The 19,980-nt window shown below is 39.5% G+C and overlaps 3 protein-coding genes across 3 annotated transcripts; 1 reads left to right on the top strand and 2 right to left on the bottom strand.

The window, feature by feature from the left end:
• Positions 1-1,516: 1,516 nt before the first annotated feature.
• On the bottom strand, positions 1,517-5,844 carry LOC120286661. The gene is made up of 2 exons (XM_039299035.1): positions 4,971-5,844; positions 1,517-1,958 (listed from the first exon to the last, which is right to left on the bottom strand). The coding sequence occupies exons 1-2, from the start codon at positions 5,207-5,209 to the stop codon at positions 1,901-1,903; spliced, it is 297 nt and encodes a 98-aa protein (XP_039154969.1). The 5' UTR covers positions 5,210-5,844; the 3' UTR covers positions 1,517-1,900.
• Positions 5,845-9,205: 3,361 nt separating this feature from the next.
• On the bottom strand, positions 9,206-10,071 carry LOC120287230. Its single transcript, XM_039299958.1, has 2 exons — positions 9,661-10,071; positions 9,206-9,529 (listed from the first exon to the last, which is right to left on the bottom strand). The coding sequence occupies exons 1-2, from the start codon at positions 10,069-10,071 to the stop codon at positions 9,206-9,208; spliced, it is 735 nt and encodes a 244-aa protein (XP_039155892.1).
• Positions 10,072-18,165: 8,094 nt separating this feature from the next.
• On the top strand, positions 18,166-19,636 carry LOC104414439 (protein PROTON GRADIENT REGULATION 5, chloroplastic). Its single transcript, XM_010025559.3, has 2 exons — positions 18,166-18,658; positions 19,282-19,636. Exons 1-2 carry the CDS (start codon positions 18,374-18,376, stop codon positions 19,384-19,386), a joined length of 390 nt encoding a protein of 129 aa, XP_010023861.1. The 5' UTR covers positions 18,166-18,373; the 3' UTR covers positions 19,387-19,636.
• The last annotated feature ends 344 nt before the right edge of the window (positions 19,637-19,980 follow it).

Here is a 19,980-nt window from a genome sequence, read left to right as displayed (position 1 = left end):
AGAACCGTACGATTAGACAAACACAATATAACTGGGAACACGGTGTCCCTACCTTGAAAATAAATTTCAACAGAAAGAAGTAATTTTCAAGAAAACTTAGTAGCAACTAATTTCAGAATATTCGCTTTTCGTCTTAAGAAGTTGCTCAACATGTACTAACTCTACTCGAGCATTGGGTTTAAACTTTTATAATGGACTATAAAAAATAATAATAATAATAATTACTCTCCAACTCCGAAATCGACATTTCACCTTGAAAAGTTGCTAATGATTGACAGAATTAGTACTACTTGCTTTTGTTATAGAAGAAGCTATTAAACAATGTGAAAACCTACTATTCTATTTTATACCACCAAGGTGGTTGCCCTAATAATTAAAGGTTACTTGTCTTCTACGATATCATAAATTCGATTCACATCATGAGCGAATATCTAAATGACTCATGTTACATTGCTTAGCGGTGGCATACCTCGTATGGTGAGACTTCCTAGTTGCTAATTACTTCATGAGGTTATGGAAACATGCTCACCAACTTTAAACTCTCGGATCGCAAGTGGTTTGTTACTGTTGCAAAGGTTCAAATCAAATTTGCAAAATAGATATAAGACCCTTACATTGACGTCCATAATGGGCCCGTAGCACCGATTGCCCCCTCTTCGCCCTTTTACTTATAAAAAAGAAGTTGACAACTTAATTTTCTGTGTGGAAAAAGTACTGACCACGTTTAACAAAATACTAACTATAATGTGATAATTATAAAGTTACTCATGACTTTGGGAAGTTGACAAATTTTTAATTACTCACCACACAGAAATTATATTCATATAAGAATATATATATATATATATATATATATATATATATATATATATGTGTGTGTGTGTGTGTGTGTGTATACACGCGCGTGTCCGCGCACTTACTAAGATACCACCTATTAATTGATGGAATCTTATGCCTGCTAAGAATTCTTGATTTGGATATAATATGTTCAAATCACATCATCTTCCGCCTAAAGTAATCTTCCACCTAAAGTAATCTCAAGGATCACGAGGATCACGTTTATCACCGAGGAGCCGCCTTCCCATGAATGTTAAATGGGCTAATTCTTTTTCCTATTTTGTTTAGATGAGCGGTCTTATCCAGCATACTTTTTGAGAGTTTGGTGATCATTATAAAGGGTTGTTAATTTTCTTTTAAATGTAAATGAATTCTAATATGTTTAGTAAATTTTAAAACAGAAAATCATTTAACATTAATATGGGTTCGTAAGGTTTTACTTGCTAGAAACATTCGTGAGTGATTAGTAAATATCACATGTTGATTCTGGATTCCAGCCTGAAGAACTATAATGCTAACAAAGAGTATGTTGAAGTACACCATGCTTCCATAACTTTGATGAATTACACCACACAGCAAAACAGATCGAGAGAGAGAGAGAGAGAGAGAGAGAGAGAGAGAGACAGCCACACACACATGTATATGTATATATATGTATTTATGTATTAAGCAAAAATAATGGGTGGCGACATGGTCATAAACTCAGTATTGCGTCTTTCTTACCATTGAGAATCCTCCTGCATGGTAATCTCAGCGTTCAATTAGACTCATACTCGAGCGAATGCGGTATGAATTCACTTGTAATGTATTTTATACATAGTATTTTGCATCCTAGGCTATCAAGATGAACCCAACACCTTATTTCCTCATGTGAGGAAAAGCACTACTCTTCCTCTTTTTCGTAGCCGTAGTCACCAGAAGACTCATGATGTCGCAGAAAACAATCTTGGTGGAGGCAATATTCATTGCTTGCCATTCCCGAACCACACAATCATCCTTGACAATAAGTGATGGTGTTGACATGGCCAATCTGTCATGTGTGGTGAGCAAGAGTAATACGCTTCTACATTATGGTACATACGCAAGAATCATTATCATCATCGTCACTGTCGCTTGGCTCACTGCAGGACCAACAAGGCAATGCTTATCACAAGGCATCAAAATCAGGGAAAAAGCAATAAAAGTCACGTAACATCTGGAGAAAGATGAAGTACCAAAAAAAAAAAGAACTAATCTATTTTCTGCTTAATTGGCATAAAGGTGCCTATGCATCATATATGGACAGAACTCAGATGTATACTCAAACTCAAAGGCAAGGAAGCATATTCAAAAGCAAAGAGATTGAAGGGAGGAATCTGGTGATCTGTTCGCCAAGTTTGCTTCAGGTTATATGCAGTTGAAAGGATGCACTCATCCTCAGACAGATTAGTTTATTTAAGAAAACGATGACCGATTAGAGATGGAACATGTATCACCACTTTTCTGCTGGCAGGAAGATATTAGGAAATAAGAAGTACAGCAACTTGTGCAGACAAATTTAATGACAATGGATTCCTAATAGACACCCAACCCACCATACACTACTATTGCAGCAACTTTTTCACAGACAAATCAAACTGTGTTGACTTTTTCTTAGGAGAAGATGAGTCTCTGGCCATCAAATTCCATGTCTCTTATTCACCGAATGCAGAAGCCAAATTAAGCTGGGACATCCAGAAAAGTGACAATTGTCTTTTTTCTTCACTATATTTGGTTCATCATTAGTTGGTTTTTGATTTTCAAGGGATATTTATGGGCCTATGGTCAATATGAAGACCTACTACTCTCTCGTTAGTAACATAAGGATAGGCTTTCCTAAATTTTTCATATCCATTGTCTATAATCCCTTGCCTTTACCCTTTTCTATCTGGGATATATACATGTATATCACATTTGAACTTCACTAATGCTTTTCAATTTAGTCATATGAAGAGTGCAAGGACAATCCACATGTTTCACGTATAACTTGCTGCCAGCAACAATTTCGTTACAGCTTTACAAGATTAGTATTACAAGCACGAATTCAGAAAGATCATTAAACCTGTGAGGGTCACACCTTCCAATAAATTAAACATGAAAAGAAAGCAAATTGACATCGCAGAACATATATGGCAGTCCAGAACAAGAGCTGACCAGTGGACCAGTGAGAAGGCACATCCTTTCAAAATTAAAGCAACAGATCTGTGTGATCATGAACATCAAACCAACCATATGCAACGTGAAGGATCAGATATAACCATTTGTCATTTGGCACTTGTAGAATCACTATCTTCCCTCCCCTTACTTAAAAAGTCATCACATTCCCCATTCCATTATGTCATGCTTTCATCCAAGTGTAGGCACTCAATTTTGTTTGTGGCCATACTTAAGGAGATATTGATTATGGTCCAAAAGGGTTCACGCATTGCTTAATGTCTGCTTTATTTTTATGAGAGCTAGGTCAATCTCATCATCATCTACTCTCGGCCATAGATTTCAACAAAAAAATTCTCCACTATGTCTTTGCAGGTTTGAATATTAAATCTTCCCAGGTACATGGAGAATCCTGATATATTCGAAGTGATGACGCAAATCAACCCTCAACCAACATAACTAGAAGCCTCTAAATACCTCCTAGGTTGGCATTAAAATAACAGACCTTACTGTCAACATTCATTTAACAAGGACAAAAAGACTGATAAGGAGGTCTTAACAAGATAAATTATGCAATTTAAGGCCTTCTTTCTCCTCAAATATCGTAATCTGCGAATTCTCTGGTGCAGTTTTCAATAATCAAGAAAGGTCAATGTTTTAACAGTAAGAATCCAAATCTAATGAAAATTGTAAGGGAAAAGTAGAGACTGCTAGAAAGCATGTCTAGCATCGACCTTTCCACTGTAGACCATGAAAAAGAGTTCCATTGATCTATTTCAGTGGAAAAAGCTAAAAACCTTCTTACAAGCAACTGGCCATTGTCACAGAGCAACTGGCCATTGTCACAGAAGACGGCCCAATCATATGGTCACAATGTCTAAAAGAGAGTCAAGCTTCGGCCAATCCTTGACTAGCCCTAGATATATGGCTTCTCAATTTTATTGGATTTCAAAACTATTGTTTAATAGATAAGCTGACAAGTTCCAGACATGGGAAAGCATAAACTGCAAATGTATTACGAAACTATTAAACGGGTGAAGAGAGAAACAAATTATGTAGTGCAATAATGGAAAAATCTTGACTGACCTTGCTTCAGTTAAGCATCACTAAAGCTCTAGTTGCTCAAACAAGTTAGTTTATTAATTATAACAATTTAGATTACACCACCTTACCAAGCATTTCCCCTCTAAGTGGAGGCGACCACATGGATCCTCTTAACCCATTGAGCTTTCGCTTATACTGTGTTCACCAGTAATATTAAGTATAGACAAACAAACAACAGTTAGGTACTTCCCGTTCTCAATGACTAATATGAAACCATTGCAAGCATGAAGTCAAATTGTAGTTACGACAGCAAATATTAACTTGCCATGGCATACTGAACTAATGGTATTACAACTATTCATTTCCAACCTTTGGCAAACTGAAATATCAAAGGGAAAAACGATATTAAGAGGAACTTTTCTCCTTCACCAATGGAGACTGCCATCAAAGGTCAAAATCCTCTTTCTTTCACACTTTTAGACTGTACTCAGAACCAAGCACCAGCGCCGGTATTAGAATATCACATCACATAACTTCTGTTTATAGTTGCAAGAAAACCTCAAAAGTCACTTTACTAAGCTTTCTTAGCTACATCATCCCTAGTAAGGCCGGATACAAGACCAGTACTAACCAGTCAGCACCCTCCACACCTATTGTAAGATCATAACAACTATTTTCTCTGTTTTCTCACCTAAGAAGATAATAAGAACCATAAATCCTGCCCTTAATAGCCACCCACCACAATTTGAAGAACCACAATTACAACAATAGTGTCTAAGCTTTAATAAGATTGAGGCAGTTCATCCTAGAAAACGCAACATTAACCCTCCAGAATAAAACTTATAATCACAAACATGACAGCTTACAGACTTTTAAGAGCACAATCAAACATTTAACATACTACTAATGTGTCATACCTCGGTTGAAACTCCAACACCTCGGTGAGACTGTTGCCGTTGCTGTCATTCCACTGCACCTTCCTCCTAGTCTTCTCGGAGCTTCTAATCATGCCACCACGTCTCGGCGGCAACAACGACTTCACCTCACTGTCCTCTTCTACATCGCCATGACCCTTATCCTGTCCAGAGTCTACATCACTCACAGGCTTCACAGGCTTCTCATGGTAGCCATTTGCTTCCTTAGCGATCTCACCCATCAACAGTTACACCGCTAATTACAACAGGACCACCAAAATTTCTTCTGATGCCGAGTCAAAACCCACTTTAAAAAACCGTAAGCAAAGACAAGATATGCCAGGTCTTCAGGTTGAAAGGAAAACCCATTTGCCCAAATTGCTTACGAATCACGCGATCACAAAGAACCGACACCCCCAATCCAAAACATGGCGATCATTTTGGAGGGAGGCGTTAAAAACTATAAACCCAAAGCACGCAAAGACGGAAGTCAACGCCCGCTTCTTGACCCGACCCCTTGAGCTAATCGCCGAAGAAAAAAACCGAAATGGGCAACGACCCAACAATCCCCAGGCGCCGGAAACGCCGACAGAAACGGAAAGCCCCCAAATTTGCAACTTCAGATCGAGTTGATCTAAGAAACGAATGCTAATCTCGAACTTGGGATATGAAAGATTGCCCTCCGGCACGGACGAAAACAGCTAAAACCCAAGAACCCAGAAAGGAACAAATGCAAGATCGTTATGGAGCCTCGACTTGGAAGCGGTATGCTCCTGCATTCGATCCAAATGATGGGGAAACGAGGGGACGAATATGCGCATTTATGATGACGAAAAGCGAAGCTGAGGAAATGGGAAATGAAATAAAATATGGAGTTCGGGTTGGTGGAGGACACGTGAACATAAATTGGTCTTCGGTCTTCGTGGCCTGCGGGGCCCCGTCGCAAGCTAACTTTCTCCCATAATGTTCGCGCTGGTGACGTTAGTTAATATCGTTAAAGTAGAGACCGCGGAGAGACTTGGAATATCTAGCATGGCGTGAATTCTCTCATAAGGTGCATCTATTAGACCCGTCAATCGATTGGGTCGGGTTGAAAATAATCGGCCCAAATTCACCCATTTGCATGAAATCGAACTTATCTTTTTATCATAAATTATTGTCCCGTCAGTTATCGAAATTTGTGGTATGCATGCACATTGATCTTAACTATTAGGATCTTTGAATTCGATAGATTCCAAGTGAGACCCGCCAACATATGTTAGGAATGTTAGGATGTCGTCTAGGGTCCAAACAAATTGTTGCACAGTCCTTACTTTTTCTCTTATTCATCTATCCGGACAGCTAGCCGATCATGGTACATCGTACTGTTGCTTAAAAGGCAGGGCTACTCGAGTGGAGCTTAAATTTTAACATGTGGAAATTGCTTCGTTAGAGATTGCAGACATTATCAGAGCAAAAATATCTTGAAGATGCTGGAAGGCAGAGAAAATTGCAAATGTGTAAATAAGCGAGTTGCGTACGGATAAAGGTCGACTAAAGGGAAACTCAATTCTTGCAGCAGCAGCCAGTGACCATAAAATCAAGAGATAATCATTGAAACGCTAGTCTCAAATTGGGCTATTGACAGAATCATCTGATAGACTGGAGTCCATACTTTCGAAAAACAAAAGCTTGGCATAATCAAAATCAAAAGTTCCGATCAGTTGTTTCCAACAACTACTCTTCTTTCCAATATGACCGTCTGACACTCAAAATATTGTGGTATAAAAAGCCAGCTTAGGTAGAGAGGGTGATAACAACGACACTTCACCATAAAAATAAAACACCAGAAACAACCTCAGAAAAAGAGTATGATGAAAAAGACAGCAAACCTGGATTGATTGTTAACTTCATTCAACTCTAAAAAATAAATATTTAGAAATCAAATTATAACCACATCTAGCTGACTATTTCATAAGTCAAAAGCGTGGAAAAGTCAAGCTAATTGACCCACGAATCCTCTCAAGGCCCCTAATTTACAGCAATGAAGAAATGTTCGGCAAATGAATGCAAGAAGAACAATACTACTTCACGTGTCTCATTTTCTGAATAATGATGAGCAAGAACCAACAACCTCAGAAAAAGAGTATGACGAAAAAGACGGCAAACCTGGATTGATTGTTAACTTCATTCAACTCTAAAAAATAAATATTTAGAAATCAAATTATAACCACATCTAGCTGACTATTTCATAAGTCAAAAGCGTGGAAAAGTCAAGCTAATTGACCCATGAATCCTCTCAAAGGCCCCTAATTTACAGCAATGAAGAAATGTTCGGCAAATGAATGCAAGAAGAACCATACTACTTCAAGTGTCTCATTTTCTGAATAATGATGAGCAAGAACCAGGAAGGTAGGTCTAGCCAACTGAAAGCTTGGAAGGAGCAAGCGACTGCTCTCCTTGTAAAGTAAATTTGACAATGTAACAGTAAGAGAACTCCAGAGGTGGGCAGCGAAATGATGGTGGATAATCCACCATACTCGCCACGAGAGAACCTGGTCACTCCCTAATGAAAATGTAGAAGTCTAGCAATGTAGAATGGATTCAAAAGGGAAAGCTAGCAGCCTAGCAATTTGTGGCATAAGCACGACTGACTGAGACCACCTCCATCGCCATCAGTCCAATAGGTAGCAAACACACCTCGCTAAAGTTGTCCAAGCATTATAATGACATAAATTGGCTTGACTCCTTTCACTGGAAATACTTAGTAATCTAAAACTTCTGGTCAACAGAAAAATCACAGAGGTCACATAAGCAGTTGAGAGGAACCTTATTGTAATTCTACCATTATGTTCATCAACCTTTTCTCCAGCTCAAATTGGCATGTTGTCTGACTCAATCTATAATGACAAGGCGCTTTCTCTGAACCAGCATGTGTTGAGAGAGGTTTGGCCAAAAACCCATAGTAAGAATGCGTCCTTGATGCAGATCAAACAAATTGCCTTCTTTGACAGTTGGGTGCTTGAGTGGAGATGGATTTGTATCTCAAAACTCTAAGATCATGAACTAGAAAAAATCTTTACCAAGAAAATCAATACAATCATTTACAGAATCCAAGTTCATGGGTTCAGCCTGACAGTCTACAATTGAAATCCCATATTTCCTTCTGCTGCAGATTATACCTTAATCACACCAAAATAGTAATCCACAAAATTCGGTACATCTAATTAAACATTCACAACAATTCTGCATGAAACTATACCTTTGTCCTCCAGGATCTTCTGAAAAAAAAAATCAATACAATATGTATGTCCTAAATAGCCTTTCATAAAAAGAGTTGCCGTTAGGCCTTTCCCCTTCAACTGGTTTTCGAAACATCAGATTATCAGAGAATCTTAATTGCTCTTCTGATGAATCACCATTCCTGTTTCTAGGAAGGTTGGCATTAATCAGCCATTAGACTTATTGTCATCAACCCTTTAAACAAATGTGTCATGTGCAATGAGAAAAAAATGTTCCATTTAAATCTTAAGCATCTCATCAACTCTCATTTAAGATTTATCAATGCTTCAGTTGAGTCAACCCACTGTGGCCATGAAACTTCTACCACAGAGTTCATAATGAAGTTTGGGAAACAATTTCTAGAACTTTCCACGAGACACAATAAAACCCAATTTTAGTAGATCTTTAATAGCTTTTAAAGAACTAGATTGCTCCCAAATGTAACACTAGCAACTGTACGTGGTGGTGATGCATAATTGATGATGCCACAAATGCAGCGCTGAAGACACCAGAAATGTACTAATCAAACCAAAGGGCTTACTCCGGTTGTCTAACTGATTGATTCTTCATATTCGTACTCGTTTTTGGAACCATTTTTCTGCCTAGTTGCAGGGCACACGATTGATGTGTGAACAAACCAGCAGAGCTTTTAATGTAGGGTATATACATGAGTGAAGTATAAACATTACATATCAACCACAAGATCCATATGCGTAATGGTCCCATGGAGCAAGTGGTAGCCACGAATTGTGATTCCCTATTTCCTCTATAAGGTGCAATCAGTCAGACTTGAACAAACGAGTCTTCATTTGTTGGCAACAAGTCACTTGAGCAAAATTTCTAGTAACTCTATTCATAGCAAAACAAATTAATGATTTAATAGAATCAGTTGCTCATTGCCAACCATGAACAGGCAAGAGTAGCCTACCTAAATGAAGAGAAGAATTACAAAATGAAGGAGCAACTATCAGTGACCTTCATTCCAGCTCAAATTCAGGTCCCGGCCGCATCAACATGCTCTCCGATTCAAGCTGAGCCAGCAACGGCCCACTCGCATCGCCGAATCTCAAATTCCGATTACAGGACAACAACCCAAACAGCCCGAAGCCGACAACGACGACCCCAATGGCATGCACGATAAACAACAGATTCATCAGCGCAACGCCCCGCAGACTATCCTCCTCAAGAGCACATTTCACATCAAGATCCCACTGTCCCGTCGAAACCCTCAACTTGTGACACCCCTTTAAGGCAAACATATCAGTACCCAAATTCAGCCCAGCTTGCAAAGCCCAAGTCCCCTTGAGCACCAGACCAGACGACAACAAGTACTCTGCAAAGAACGCGGAGGGCCTCACCCCCAAGTACAAGCAAGAACCGGCACAAACCAGACTCAATTTCCCCAACAGCTCATACACGGGCGCGCCCAGACCGCCAACCCCTTCCCGATCACCGAATACTCCACCAAGAACGCGACACCCGCGACGACAAACACGTACCCTTCGCCCACCGCGGCGCCGTCGACGTACTCCTTCAGGATCACGAGGACGAGGAGGGCCCAGAAGAGGAAGACGGCGGCGGACTGCTGGAAGAAGGCGAAGCGGTAGGTGGGGTGGCCGGAGAAGGTGAGGAAGAGGAAGAGCTCCGAGAAGGAGGCGATGGGGAGGGCGAGGAGGAGGGCGTAGAGGTCGAGGTTCTTCCACCTGGGATCCGCGAAGTACCAGGGCTTGGATCTGTAGGAGGAGGGGCTCTTGAGGTAGAGGGAGTAGGAGCAGAGGAGGCGCCGGAGGCCGACGGGGAAGAGGAAGAGGAAGGCGGAGAAGTGGGTGGCGAGGGACGCCATTTTGCACTCGATCGTAACCCGGCGGTCGTCGGCGGCGGCGGCGGCGGTTCTGGCTCTTGATGCGGGGCGGTGGGAACGGTGATGGCGTCAGTTGGAATTTTCTTTGGGAGTGGTTTGGGTTTGGGGGTGCAGGTGTGCAGTCTGCACGACGTCTGGCTCCGTTGCGTTCGTCTCCTGGGAAGAGAAGGTTCTTTGATTTTTGTTGTTGTTATGGCCAAAAGACAAAAATAATATATGAATACACCCAAAAAAAAAAAAAAAAATTAATACCTTGAAAAACCATAATTTAATACACTTGTGACAGATTTACCTCAAATTATTGTTATGACTACCAAAAACTCTAAACTAGTATAATTTTGACAAATTTACCCCAAACTAATACACTTGTGACAAATTTACCCTATATTAGTTTTGTTAAATTTCATTGTCAAATTATTAAGTTCAATAACACGCGATTATTTGGTATATTAATTTGAGATTTTACACTCCGTTTATCACAGTTTAAAATTTTTATGATTTTTTTTTGTGGTATTAATCCAATTTAGTGGAGGATATATTTGTCACAAATTAAGTTTTGGGTTTTTTACGATCGACTAAATTAGTTTTGGGTAAATTTGTCATAACCGGTTTAGAGTTTTTTATGGTCAGTCAGGTAAATTTATCATAGGTATATTAGTTTTGGGATTTTAATGGTAAAAAAAAAATAATTTTGGGTAAATTTATCACGAGTGTTTAATTTAGAGTTTTGTAGAGTATTAACCAAAAAAAAAAAACTCAGACAAAACATCTCCTCAAGAAAAACAAAAAAAAGATAATGACACAAACAACCAGTGAACAAAAAATAATATGCAAAATGACGTTATTTTGCCCCAAAATTATTAATTGAATTTGATTAAAAAGGAAGGGGCAGTTTGAGGGCCTCTGTATACGGACTACGTTCAAGATAAGAAATATGCAAAAGAGAGAAAATGTGGAATTTTTATATATTTTGATGTATTCTGATAGGAGAGTACATAAGGTATATTAATCAAGGATATGCACAATTACAAAGAGATTGGAGAATAGGTATGGAAAATTAAAGGAAATATATTAAATATCTCTAGAACCTATCGCAATTATCTCTAATATCCTCTCAAATGCAAGGTGAAATTGAAAAGGTCAACTTGCTTGTTGATAAAAGATCCTAAAAACACCTGGTGTATTCCTGAAGCGGTTCGATGTGCTGAAGAGAGATTAGGCAAATGTTGACTTGGCTGCTTAAATGGATATTATATGTTGCTATGACCGCTGCACAGGCTACGTGACGAGGGGCCATCTTCCCTGCAGGAGGCGAAGGCAATCGTAACATAGGAGGCTATCATGACTGATGTGTAGACTTTGCGATATCAAAGCAAGTTGATATGCTTATTGGACTAGATCATTAGACGAACTATATTAAGGGTCGACATAGGGAGATATGGATGTCAGTAATTATTGAAAAAGAGAAGGACATAAGATGAGAGATGTGCAACAAGTGCGCACATGATGCAATGTGCACCCTATGTAACTCAAAAGCTATAATACCAAGATAAGTGAAGCTCTAATACCAAGATAAGAAATATGTGAAAGAGAGAAAATGTCAAATTCTTATATGTTTTTATGCATTTTGTTAAAAAAAATACATAGCCTATCTATAATCTTTATTAGATTACTATTTAACTAACACATCGATCAAGAATATACGTGACCAAAAGAATGTATAGAGAATCTTCTATGTATGTGTGTACCATCACAAGGAAGATAAAAATCAAAGAAAATATTTAAAATATTTCCAGGGAAAATCATAAATATCTATTAAAGTTCATTTTCTTATAGGAAACAGGCAGGGCTAGAATGTGTGTTAGATGACATCAAATTTAAATCCTTCGACCAAAACCCACCCCCCCCTCCCCCTCCTTTGCCCCCAGCACTCTCAACAAATTCCCTACCTTTTTCCACCCATGAGCATCCCAAATCTCTTGATCCATTGTGGTTTTCGGGAGCACATGGCTATCACGGTTTGATCAAACGAAAGAGATCATGAGTGAAGGAGAGTGCAGTGCTAGAGCAACCAGTTCGTGGATTTGGTGTGCCATCACAGGCTCGTCCAAGTATGACTAGGAGCAAAATTGAGTCGAGCTACCCGCGAATAGCTTTGGCTTGGATCGATGGTTGCTCAACATTGAGTCGCTTGATTTCGAGTCGACCTCAAGCTTGGCATTGAAACGGCTCATCTTGATTACAGAATGAGTGTTGCCATGCAAAGCACAGCATGGAGATTATAAGAAATTCCATGTGAAATAACTAATGAGATATTGACAAGTTAATATAACCAGTTGTGCCCTAATTCACTTGTTCGAACTTTTGAGTAAAAATGAAGATATAACCAGATATCTTAATGGGTTTGGATATGAACCCTTTCGATAATGATGAGTAGTGGCCATCTGAACAAACATAATCATAAATTGGTGATCACTTTTGATGGGCTTATAAGCTTACTTTGGTCCAAAGTGGCTTACCGATGATTAGGAAGAAGTAGAGAAACTTGCTTCGGGAGTGGATTTAATGTTCCATTGAATAATGGAGAACTTGCATCGTTCTTACTTACGTCAACTGCGGTGAGTAAACTCCACGCAACGCAAAATCCATCCCCTACTTCTGAATTGGATTTGTCGGTGGTTGTGACTTTTCTCCTAGAAAAACATTTACGACCTCCAATTGCTCTAATTTCATGGAGTCCCTTACCACCATGTGAGCTTATATTCAACAATCAAAGTTCAAGATCCTCCAATAGGAGGGTAGATGATGGGTAAATAGTGTTGTGGCATTTTTCTTCATTGACCCGGTCCACAACTATCTCAAACATAACCCCACATCATTGTTGGTAGAGTCACACGACTTTATTTTTTTATTTTTTATTTTTTGGTAAAGGTAAAAGTATATAAAAAGCTTTAACCAATTGTACAAAAAGACCGGCACTAATAACATGCACTCAAAATGACAGACCAAATGAGTGAAAGAGAGCCGATGTAAAAGGAGACACCCGAAGGAACAGGAAATTGAGCAACAACCACGAGAAAACAAGCCAAAGCAAGAAACAAAGCAACAAGTAGAAAGCAAGACGGCACTAATCGAGAGGACTGAAGATGGTAGAGTCAAGCCCCCAACATCGCTGGAGCCTCCTGTTCCTAGTGTTGTCCGGCACATTGCTGAAGGTAAGTGCCTTGTCCTTAACTACTTTAATGAGATGATTCTTCAAAGCCGACAATTCCAAGGACTCCCCCCGAAAGATAATACTATTGCGCTTCTTCCCAATCAAGTGGCACATGGCACCAAAAGAAAAACGGGCTATGCAATGGAAGAAATCCTTGCCATGTAGGAATTTCAAGGCCCAAGTAAGGTTCTTAGACCAAGATCTATTTCTCCAAGGTAAGTTACATCTGGCAGCCCAAAAAAATGCAAGACTAGCCGAGATGTGGCAATTAAAGAACAAGTGATCAATAGAATCTAATCTGGAATTGCAAAAAGCACATAGCCCACTATCTATTCTACCATAGGAAAGAAGGAGAACTTGGGTGGGTAAGCGATTCTGAATAATAAGCCAAAGAATGAATTGGAATCTTGGATCCATCGAATCATTATAGATGAGTGAAGCCCAAGGAACACGATCCTTCTTCTTCCTAATCATATCCCATGCAGAGGCTATCGTGAATGCACTTGAAGAGCTTCCACACCAAGTAAACCTGTCTGATGATGTAGAGAGGACCAGAAGAGAATAATCACCAACTTCCAACAAGGTCCTAAGCACACCACCATAAGGGGAAAATAGATCCACAAGTGTCGCATGCCTAGAGAAACCCAAACTATCAATGAAGGAGTCCAATACCAATAAGTTTAAAGGGCCTCTCGGGTGTCAATGGTCAAACCATAAAGATACCAAGGAGCCATCTCCAACTTCCCATAGGAAGGATAATCGAAACTCCCACCTCAAATGCATGATCTTCTTCCAGGCCCAGGAGCATACAGACAGAATGTAGGAGATCCAAAAATTATCTTTCTTTAAAAAGGTCGTGTGGATCCACATAAACCATAAAAATTCTTTATCTGTGAAAAGAATCCAAATATGTTTGAGCATCGCAGCTTTATTGCAATCACGCAAACTGCGAATACCCAATCCTCCTTCAGCCTTAGGGAGGCATACTTCCTCCCAAGAAACTTTTGCCCACCCTTGGCCAAGTGTGGGGCCTTTCCAAAGAAATTGCCTCTCAAAATTTGTTCTATGTGATCAAGCACCAAACAAGGAAGAAAGAAAACATTGGACCAATAACTCTGGATGGAGTGAAGGACTGACCTTATCAACTGAAGTCTGTCGGCAAAAGAAAGAAAACGTTGTGTCCAAGATTAGACCCTAGCCAAGAGTCACACGACTTTATTGATCTTTCGTTAAATTATCAAAAAGAAATACTGGGAATTTGATAAGAGATGGATAACAAAAGCTTCAGAAATGAGCAAGTGAGTTGACTCAGCAGGATCGGTGAAACATGTCTCTCTTATCAAAGCCGTTAAATTTATTTGTTCATCGAAAGAAAAAGGAGAAATAACCTATATGAACACTAAGACTAGTCTAGGAACTTAGTTTATTTAATGATGTGACATTATGTTATTGGGCATTGAAAGTACTGTTTGCTCATTTAAAATGGATAAAATTATAATATAAAAATCTTAAATTTATTACATTTGTACCAATTTAATTTTAAATATTTTAATTGTATCAATTGAGTCTTAAATTTTTTGATAATTTGCTAATGTAGTTCTTTAGGAAAAATATCCAAAAAGTTATAAATCTATTGTACGGCGATCAATTCAGTCATAAACCTTTAATTGTGTCAATCCAAAAGTATTAGACCTTGAGGGTTTGAAGTATCATCAATTTATCAAATAAGAATATAAATTGAATAAGGGCTAAGAATAGACCTTATTTGAGATAACAACCTGAAGTGATTGTGTCAATTTTAAACAATGGATAATCCTTAGCAGCTAATTAAAGGCATTTTCATTTTGTACATTTTTTTTTTTTTTTATTTTCTTTCCTTTTTTTCTTTATTTTTTCCTTTTTCTATTTTTTTTCATAAAGATGACAAAATAAAAAAAAAAAGGAAAAAGACTGAAAACTTAAAAAAAAAAAAAAAAAAACCAAGCGAGAAGGTTAGCCTTGCCCTCTTGCTTGTATATTTTTCTTCTTCTTCTTCTTCTTCTTCTTTACTTTTTTATGTTTTAGCCTTTTTTTCTTTTTAATTTTTTGAAACAAAAAATAAAAAGGAAAATGACAAAAAAATGAAAGGAAATAATTAAAAAATGAAAAAAAAAAAAAAAAAAAAGCCCTTGATCAACTAGTGAGGTTAGACCATTTTTGAGACATGACATGGTCATTAGATAAGGACTAGCTATCCCCACCGGCCTGTGCATGAGGGCTACAAAGCCCCCACTAGCTTGGGCGAAGGTTATGGCCCTTGCTGAATCTAGAGAGGACTTGCCAACCCTCACTTTGGCCAATAAGGGTGTCACTAGCTCTTGTGGGCCACAATGAGTTCGCTACGGCCCTCTCCCACCCTCTTTGTGGTTAGCGAGGACCTAAACGAGCGCCACAATGCCTTTGCCTTGCCAGATTTGGTGAGCCCTTGCTATGGCTAGCAAGGCATCATGAGCCCTCGCCTAGGCTATCACAAGCCAAAATGAAGGTGCCATAGCCCTCGCTCGCCTTCACCATGGCCCATGAGGGCCACAACACTCACCTACCGTGGGTCCTCACCTAGGGCCTATGGGGTCATCGACCTTTGCTCAATGGCCGATAGAGGTTGCTAGTGGCCCTTTGTAAAAATAGGGAAAAAATGAAGAGGAAACTAATAAGAAAATTTCTTTAAAAAAATTCCAATTAGTGCTGGCTATACTATATAAGAAAATTGACATTGACTAAAACCACCACATTAGTTATATCCAATTAAAATTAGCCGAGAACAAGTAATTGGCAATTTGTTAAAAGGTTTATGACTAGTTTTGCAAATTGTTAAAATGTTTAGGATTAAATTAGCACAATTGAAATGTTTATGATTGAATTGGCAAGTTGTAGAAAGTTTTAGAATTAAATTACCACAATCGAAAGTTTTAGGATCGAATTAGTTGCCATACAATAGGTTCAAAACTTTTTGGATAATTTTCCTATAGTTCTAGTCAATTTTAGTTAGAAATTACTAACATGTATATTGGTTATTCTATATATGACATGGTTGATGTTAACGTTGACAAATTTTTTATATTTTTTTAAATATTTTTTTTTTCTTTGTTTTGTTTATAACTTTGGGCCAGCACCACGAGCAAGGGCCTTCGTACCCTCACAAAGACCCAAGCAAGGGCATTGGGCTCTCACCCAAATCCAAGTGAGAGTCATGACATCCTTGTTAGCCATAGGCATGGGGCTTGCAACTTTCACTTGTGGTTGGTGACGATGTTGCTGCCCTTGCCTAAATCTTGAAGAGGGTTGGGACCCTTGCGTTGCTGACCTCTCTTGGATTTGACAAGGGCCCGACACCCTCACCTATGGCCAACAAGGGCGCGAAGGCCCTTGCCTAGACTTTGCCTATAGCCAAAGAAGGTCAATTAGTAGCCTCACTAGTCCACAGTTGGGGGAAAAAGGGAAAGAAAAGAAATTAAATTAAATTAAATATAAAAAATAGAAAATTAAAGAAATTGTCCATGCCAACGATTTGCAATCAAAATTAGCTAAATTGACTACTTTGACAAATCATCAAAAGTTTTAAACTCAATTGACACTTGATTGAAAAGCCAGAATCGATACAATGAAATTAAGGTTTTTTTTTTTTTTTTTTTGTAATTTTTCAGTATAAAATGTCTACTTATAGTTATAGCATACCTAACATTGGTCTCAGAAAAAGAATCACGGAATCAATTCAAGCAATGAATATTAGAAACTTCTTACTTCTCTCACTAGTTATTCAAATCGAAACCATCTACTTCGAGGTCACGTTTCTCCAACGTAGTAGGAAGGCATTCTGAATTCTCCACCGATGAAAAAGAAGCAAACCCTTGACTTTGTTCCTCGAACTGTCCAAAAAACCAGAACCATCAGATGTTCAAGACTCCACCATCTCCTTCTTCATCAGTCGGTCTCTACTGTCTCCGGACGAGTCCTTTTCAGCCACCCACCAGCGAAATTGGGAGTCCACACCCCATGACGATTCACATGTGTTTTGTATAGTTCGAACTTTTGAATCGAGAAGGGAAGATGGAAGTCTCCAACTGGGTTCGTCCCTCCCTTTCCTTCCCCGCTGTCTTTCAACACACATTCCTGGTCAAAAAGCCAGCCGAGTCTCCCAATTCATTTGCACCGTCCAATTCGGTCACCGTTTTTCGCATGGCCTTGTTCCGTTCAACGAAAGTGATGCGAGCCCATCCCGAGAAATTTCCGATCTCGAACACTCTCGAGCTTCGTAGAACGCTTGTCTAGACCTACCGCATCAAACAAGTAATGATGTAAGGTTTATCATGCTAAACTTTAGTTAGTCGAATATCAAGATTTTATCAAATACAGTAGCCCCGACAACAAGCTTGAAGTGTCCATATATTTCCCATTTTGCGATTGAGAATCCGTAGAAATGAGCTTGCATACTTGTATGCAGATGGAATTCTTCATTGTACTGCCTAATCCGACGTGCTTTGAGAGCCACCGGGGACTAAGTCATCCGCAGCTGGTTCATGACTCGCGAAACGAACGATCGAGATTCACCCGGTCCCTGACGAGCCCGACCTGGACACGGGTTTCCTTGTCACCGAACAGTTGCCAAGGCGTGCGAGGCCGAGTGGGTCCATGCTCCCCTGGAGAGAATGGAGCCATTAGACTTGCAGATTCAGATCCTTCTTTCTTTCTTCCCCAAAAATCAGGGGACCACAGAAAATTAACGCAGACGAGAGACCGTGTACAAGTGACATACGTGGTTCCTGAAACTCCAAGTCACCAGAACGTGTGGCTCCTGATGCTCCCTGACCCCCTAATAAAGAAACGGGAGGCTCTCATCATCACACCACACCCCAAAATTATCACCTCCTCCCCAGAGCACAACACCAGGCAAAATACTCAAACCACACACATTCACCCCAACCTTGCACAGAACCAGAAGAACCCCAAGTCGATCCTACTGCTTGAGCTTGAGCTTCAGCTCGAGCTTCTTGGTTGGTTCTTGATCTTTTTGTTGTTGCTTCGGTCGTTGACATGGCCGCAACATCGATCTCCGCCGCGAACTTGAAAGGTGGGTTCGGGTCTTCTTTCCACGGGAGCTGGGGGAGCTCGACCATGGGCGAGGACCACCATGCTCTGATGGCGAAATCGGCAGTGAGAGTGAAGGTAGCGAGTAAGCCGGTAAGGTGTCAACCGATGATGAAGAACGTCAATGAAGGTAAAGGGCTGTTCGCGCCAATCGTGGTGGTGACCAGGAACCTCATCGGGAAGAAGCCTTTCAACCAGCTCCGCGGCAAAGCCATTGCTCTTCACTCGCAGGTACGGGCACGCATTCTCGTCTGGATGACCATTTATAAATCAGTCTTCGTATACCTAACGTTTGTCGATATATTAAATCCGTTGGCTTTTGTGCAAGTTGATTTTGTTCTTTTAGTATATAGTTTCACCAGAGTGGCATCTGTCTCAAGTAATGGTATCGATGAATGAATGAATGAAATAGAGAGGTGTTGGTTCAGAATGGATGGATATTCTAGTTCTTGTATGCATTGGGATAGATGAAATTATAGAGATTCAAAATTATATAGGTCCAATAGATATTAAATATTAAATTTGTGTGACCTTTGCAAGAAGTAGGAGAGAAAATCAATCAATGTTATCCTCGAATTTAAAGAAAATATTGTTTTTTGACAGATGAGGTTGTGGTTTACAAAAAAAGAGAGAAAAAAATCAGATGGGTTGGATAATTTGTCTGAAAAATGTGTGGTTAAGCAATTTTCAGACTGTTGACATCCAAAAAATAAAAAATTTGATATTAGGAGGTACCAATTCACTTGCATTTTACAGTTTTTCCGCAATTCGAAAATTTAGGAGTTATGCTCCAATTGATTTATCATACACATAACATCAAAACTGATCATAGCATACACTCTGTATATAATCAGGTGATCACAGAATTCTGCAAGTCGATTGGAGCGGATGCAAAGCAAAGACAAGGGCTGATCCGATTAGCCAAGAAGAACGGAGAAAAGCTGGGGTTCCTTGCCTAGGACGAATCCAAGTTTGATCGTCGGTGCATTTGTTTATTTCATGGGACGAGAATGTTTTGGTCCAATTAGCATATAAATATATATATGTCCGATCTCCCCCACATACAATTTCTACTGGCTTGTTGCTAGGGTTTCCATGTAATGTAGTCATATACTTTTGCCTCACGAGCTTCCTCATAGTCAAATCCAGTTCTTAGTTGTTGTAACCTATCGCTTCTCGATGGCTTAATGAACTCGCCTTCAAAGAAAAGTGCTCGCGATCAATTGAAGTTGCTCTTTTAGGGTTTGGAAATCTGGAAATCGAGTTTCAGATCCTCCTCGGACCCCAGAAGCACCCTCATTCCTTGCCTTGTCCTCAAGCTAGAGTTTTGTGATGCCCTAGTTTCCTGCGGCACAGAAAAGCAATGACAAGTCTCAACCTATATTGTCTAATCGAATCAGTAGCTTCATCTTGGTACCTTTCCTATTCTTGACTGATTTTCTCATTATATTAGTGATCCTAATCGTGCAGGACGCACAGTGATCGATTGCGAATAACGATGAGATGTCAAGTAAGGTTATTGAGACATGCATACAGTATAGAAAGACAAGAAA

This window comes from Eucalyptus grandis, chromosome 8 (genome assembly GCF_016545825.1).
Source record: "Eucalyptus grandis isolate ANBG69807.140 chromosome 8, ASM1654582v1, whole genome shotgun sequence".
Classification (NCBI taxonomy): domain Eukaryota; kingdom Viridiplantae; phylum Streptophyta; class Magnoliopsida; order Myrtales; family Myrtaceae; genus Eucalyptus; species Eucalyptus grandis.
Note: the sequence above shows the minus strand (reverse complement) of the source record. Positions and strands in the feature narration are given on the sequence as shown.

What these genes read in the sequence shown, in the direction of transcription:
- LOC120286661 (XM_039299035.1), bottom strand. Translation starts at nt 5,209, where the DNA reads ATGGGTGAGATCGCTAAGGAAGCAAATGGCTACCATGAGAAGCCTGTG. An exon ending in GTGTTGGAGTTTCAACCGAG is followed by an intron (nt 1,959 to 4,970) that starts GTATGACACATT and finishes TTGGTCCTGCAG; the next exon opens with TGAGCCAAGCGACAGTGACG.
- LOC120287230 (XM_039299958.1), bottom strand. Translation starts at nt 10,071, where the DNA reads ATGGCGTCCCTCGCCACCCACTTCTCCGCCTTCCTCTTCCTCTTCCCC. An exon ending in TGATCGGGAAGGGGTTGGCG is followed by an intron (nt 9,530 to 9,660) that starts GTCTGGGCGCGC and finishes CTGGTGCTCAAG; the next exon opens with GGGACTTGGGCTTTGCAAGC.
- LOC104414439 (XM_010025559.3), top strand. Translation starts at nt 18,374, where the DNA reads ATGGCCGCAACATCGATCTCCGCCGCGAACTTGAAAGGTGGGTTCGGG. An exon ending in CCATTGCTCTTCACTCGCAG is followed by an intron (nt 18,659 to 19,281) that starts GTACGGGCACGC and finishes GTATATAATCAG; the next exon opens with GTGATCACAGAATTCTGCAA.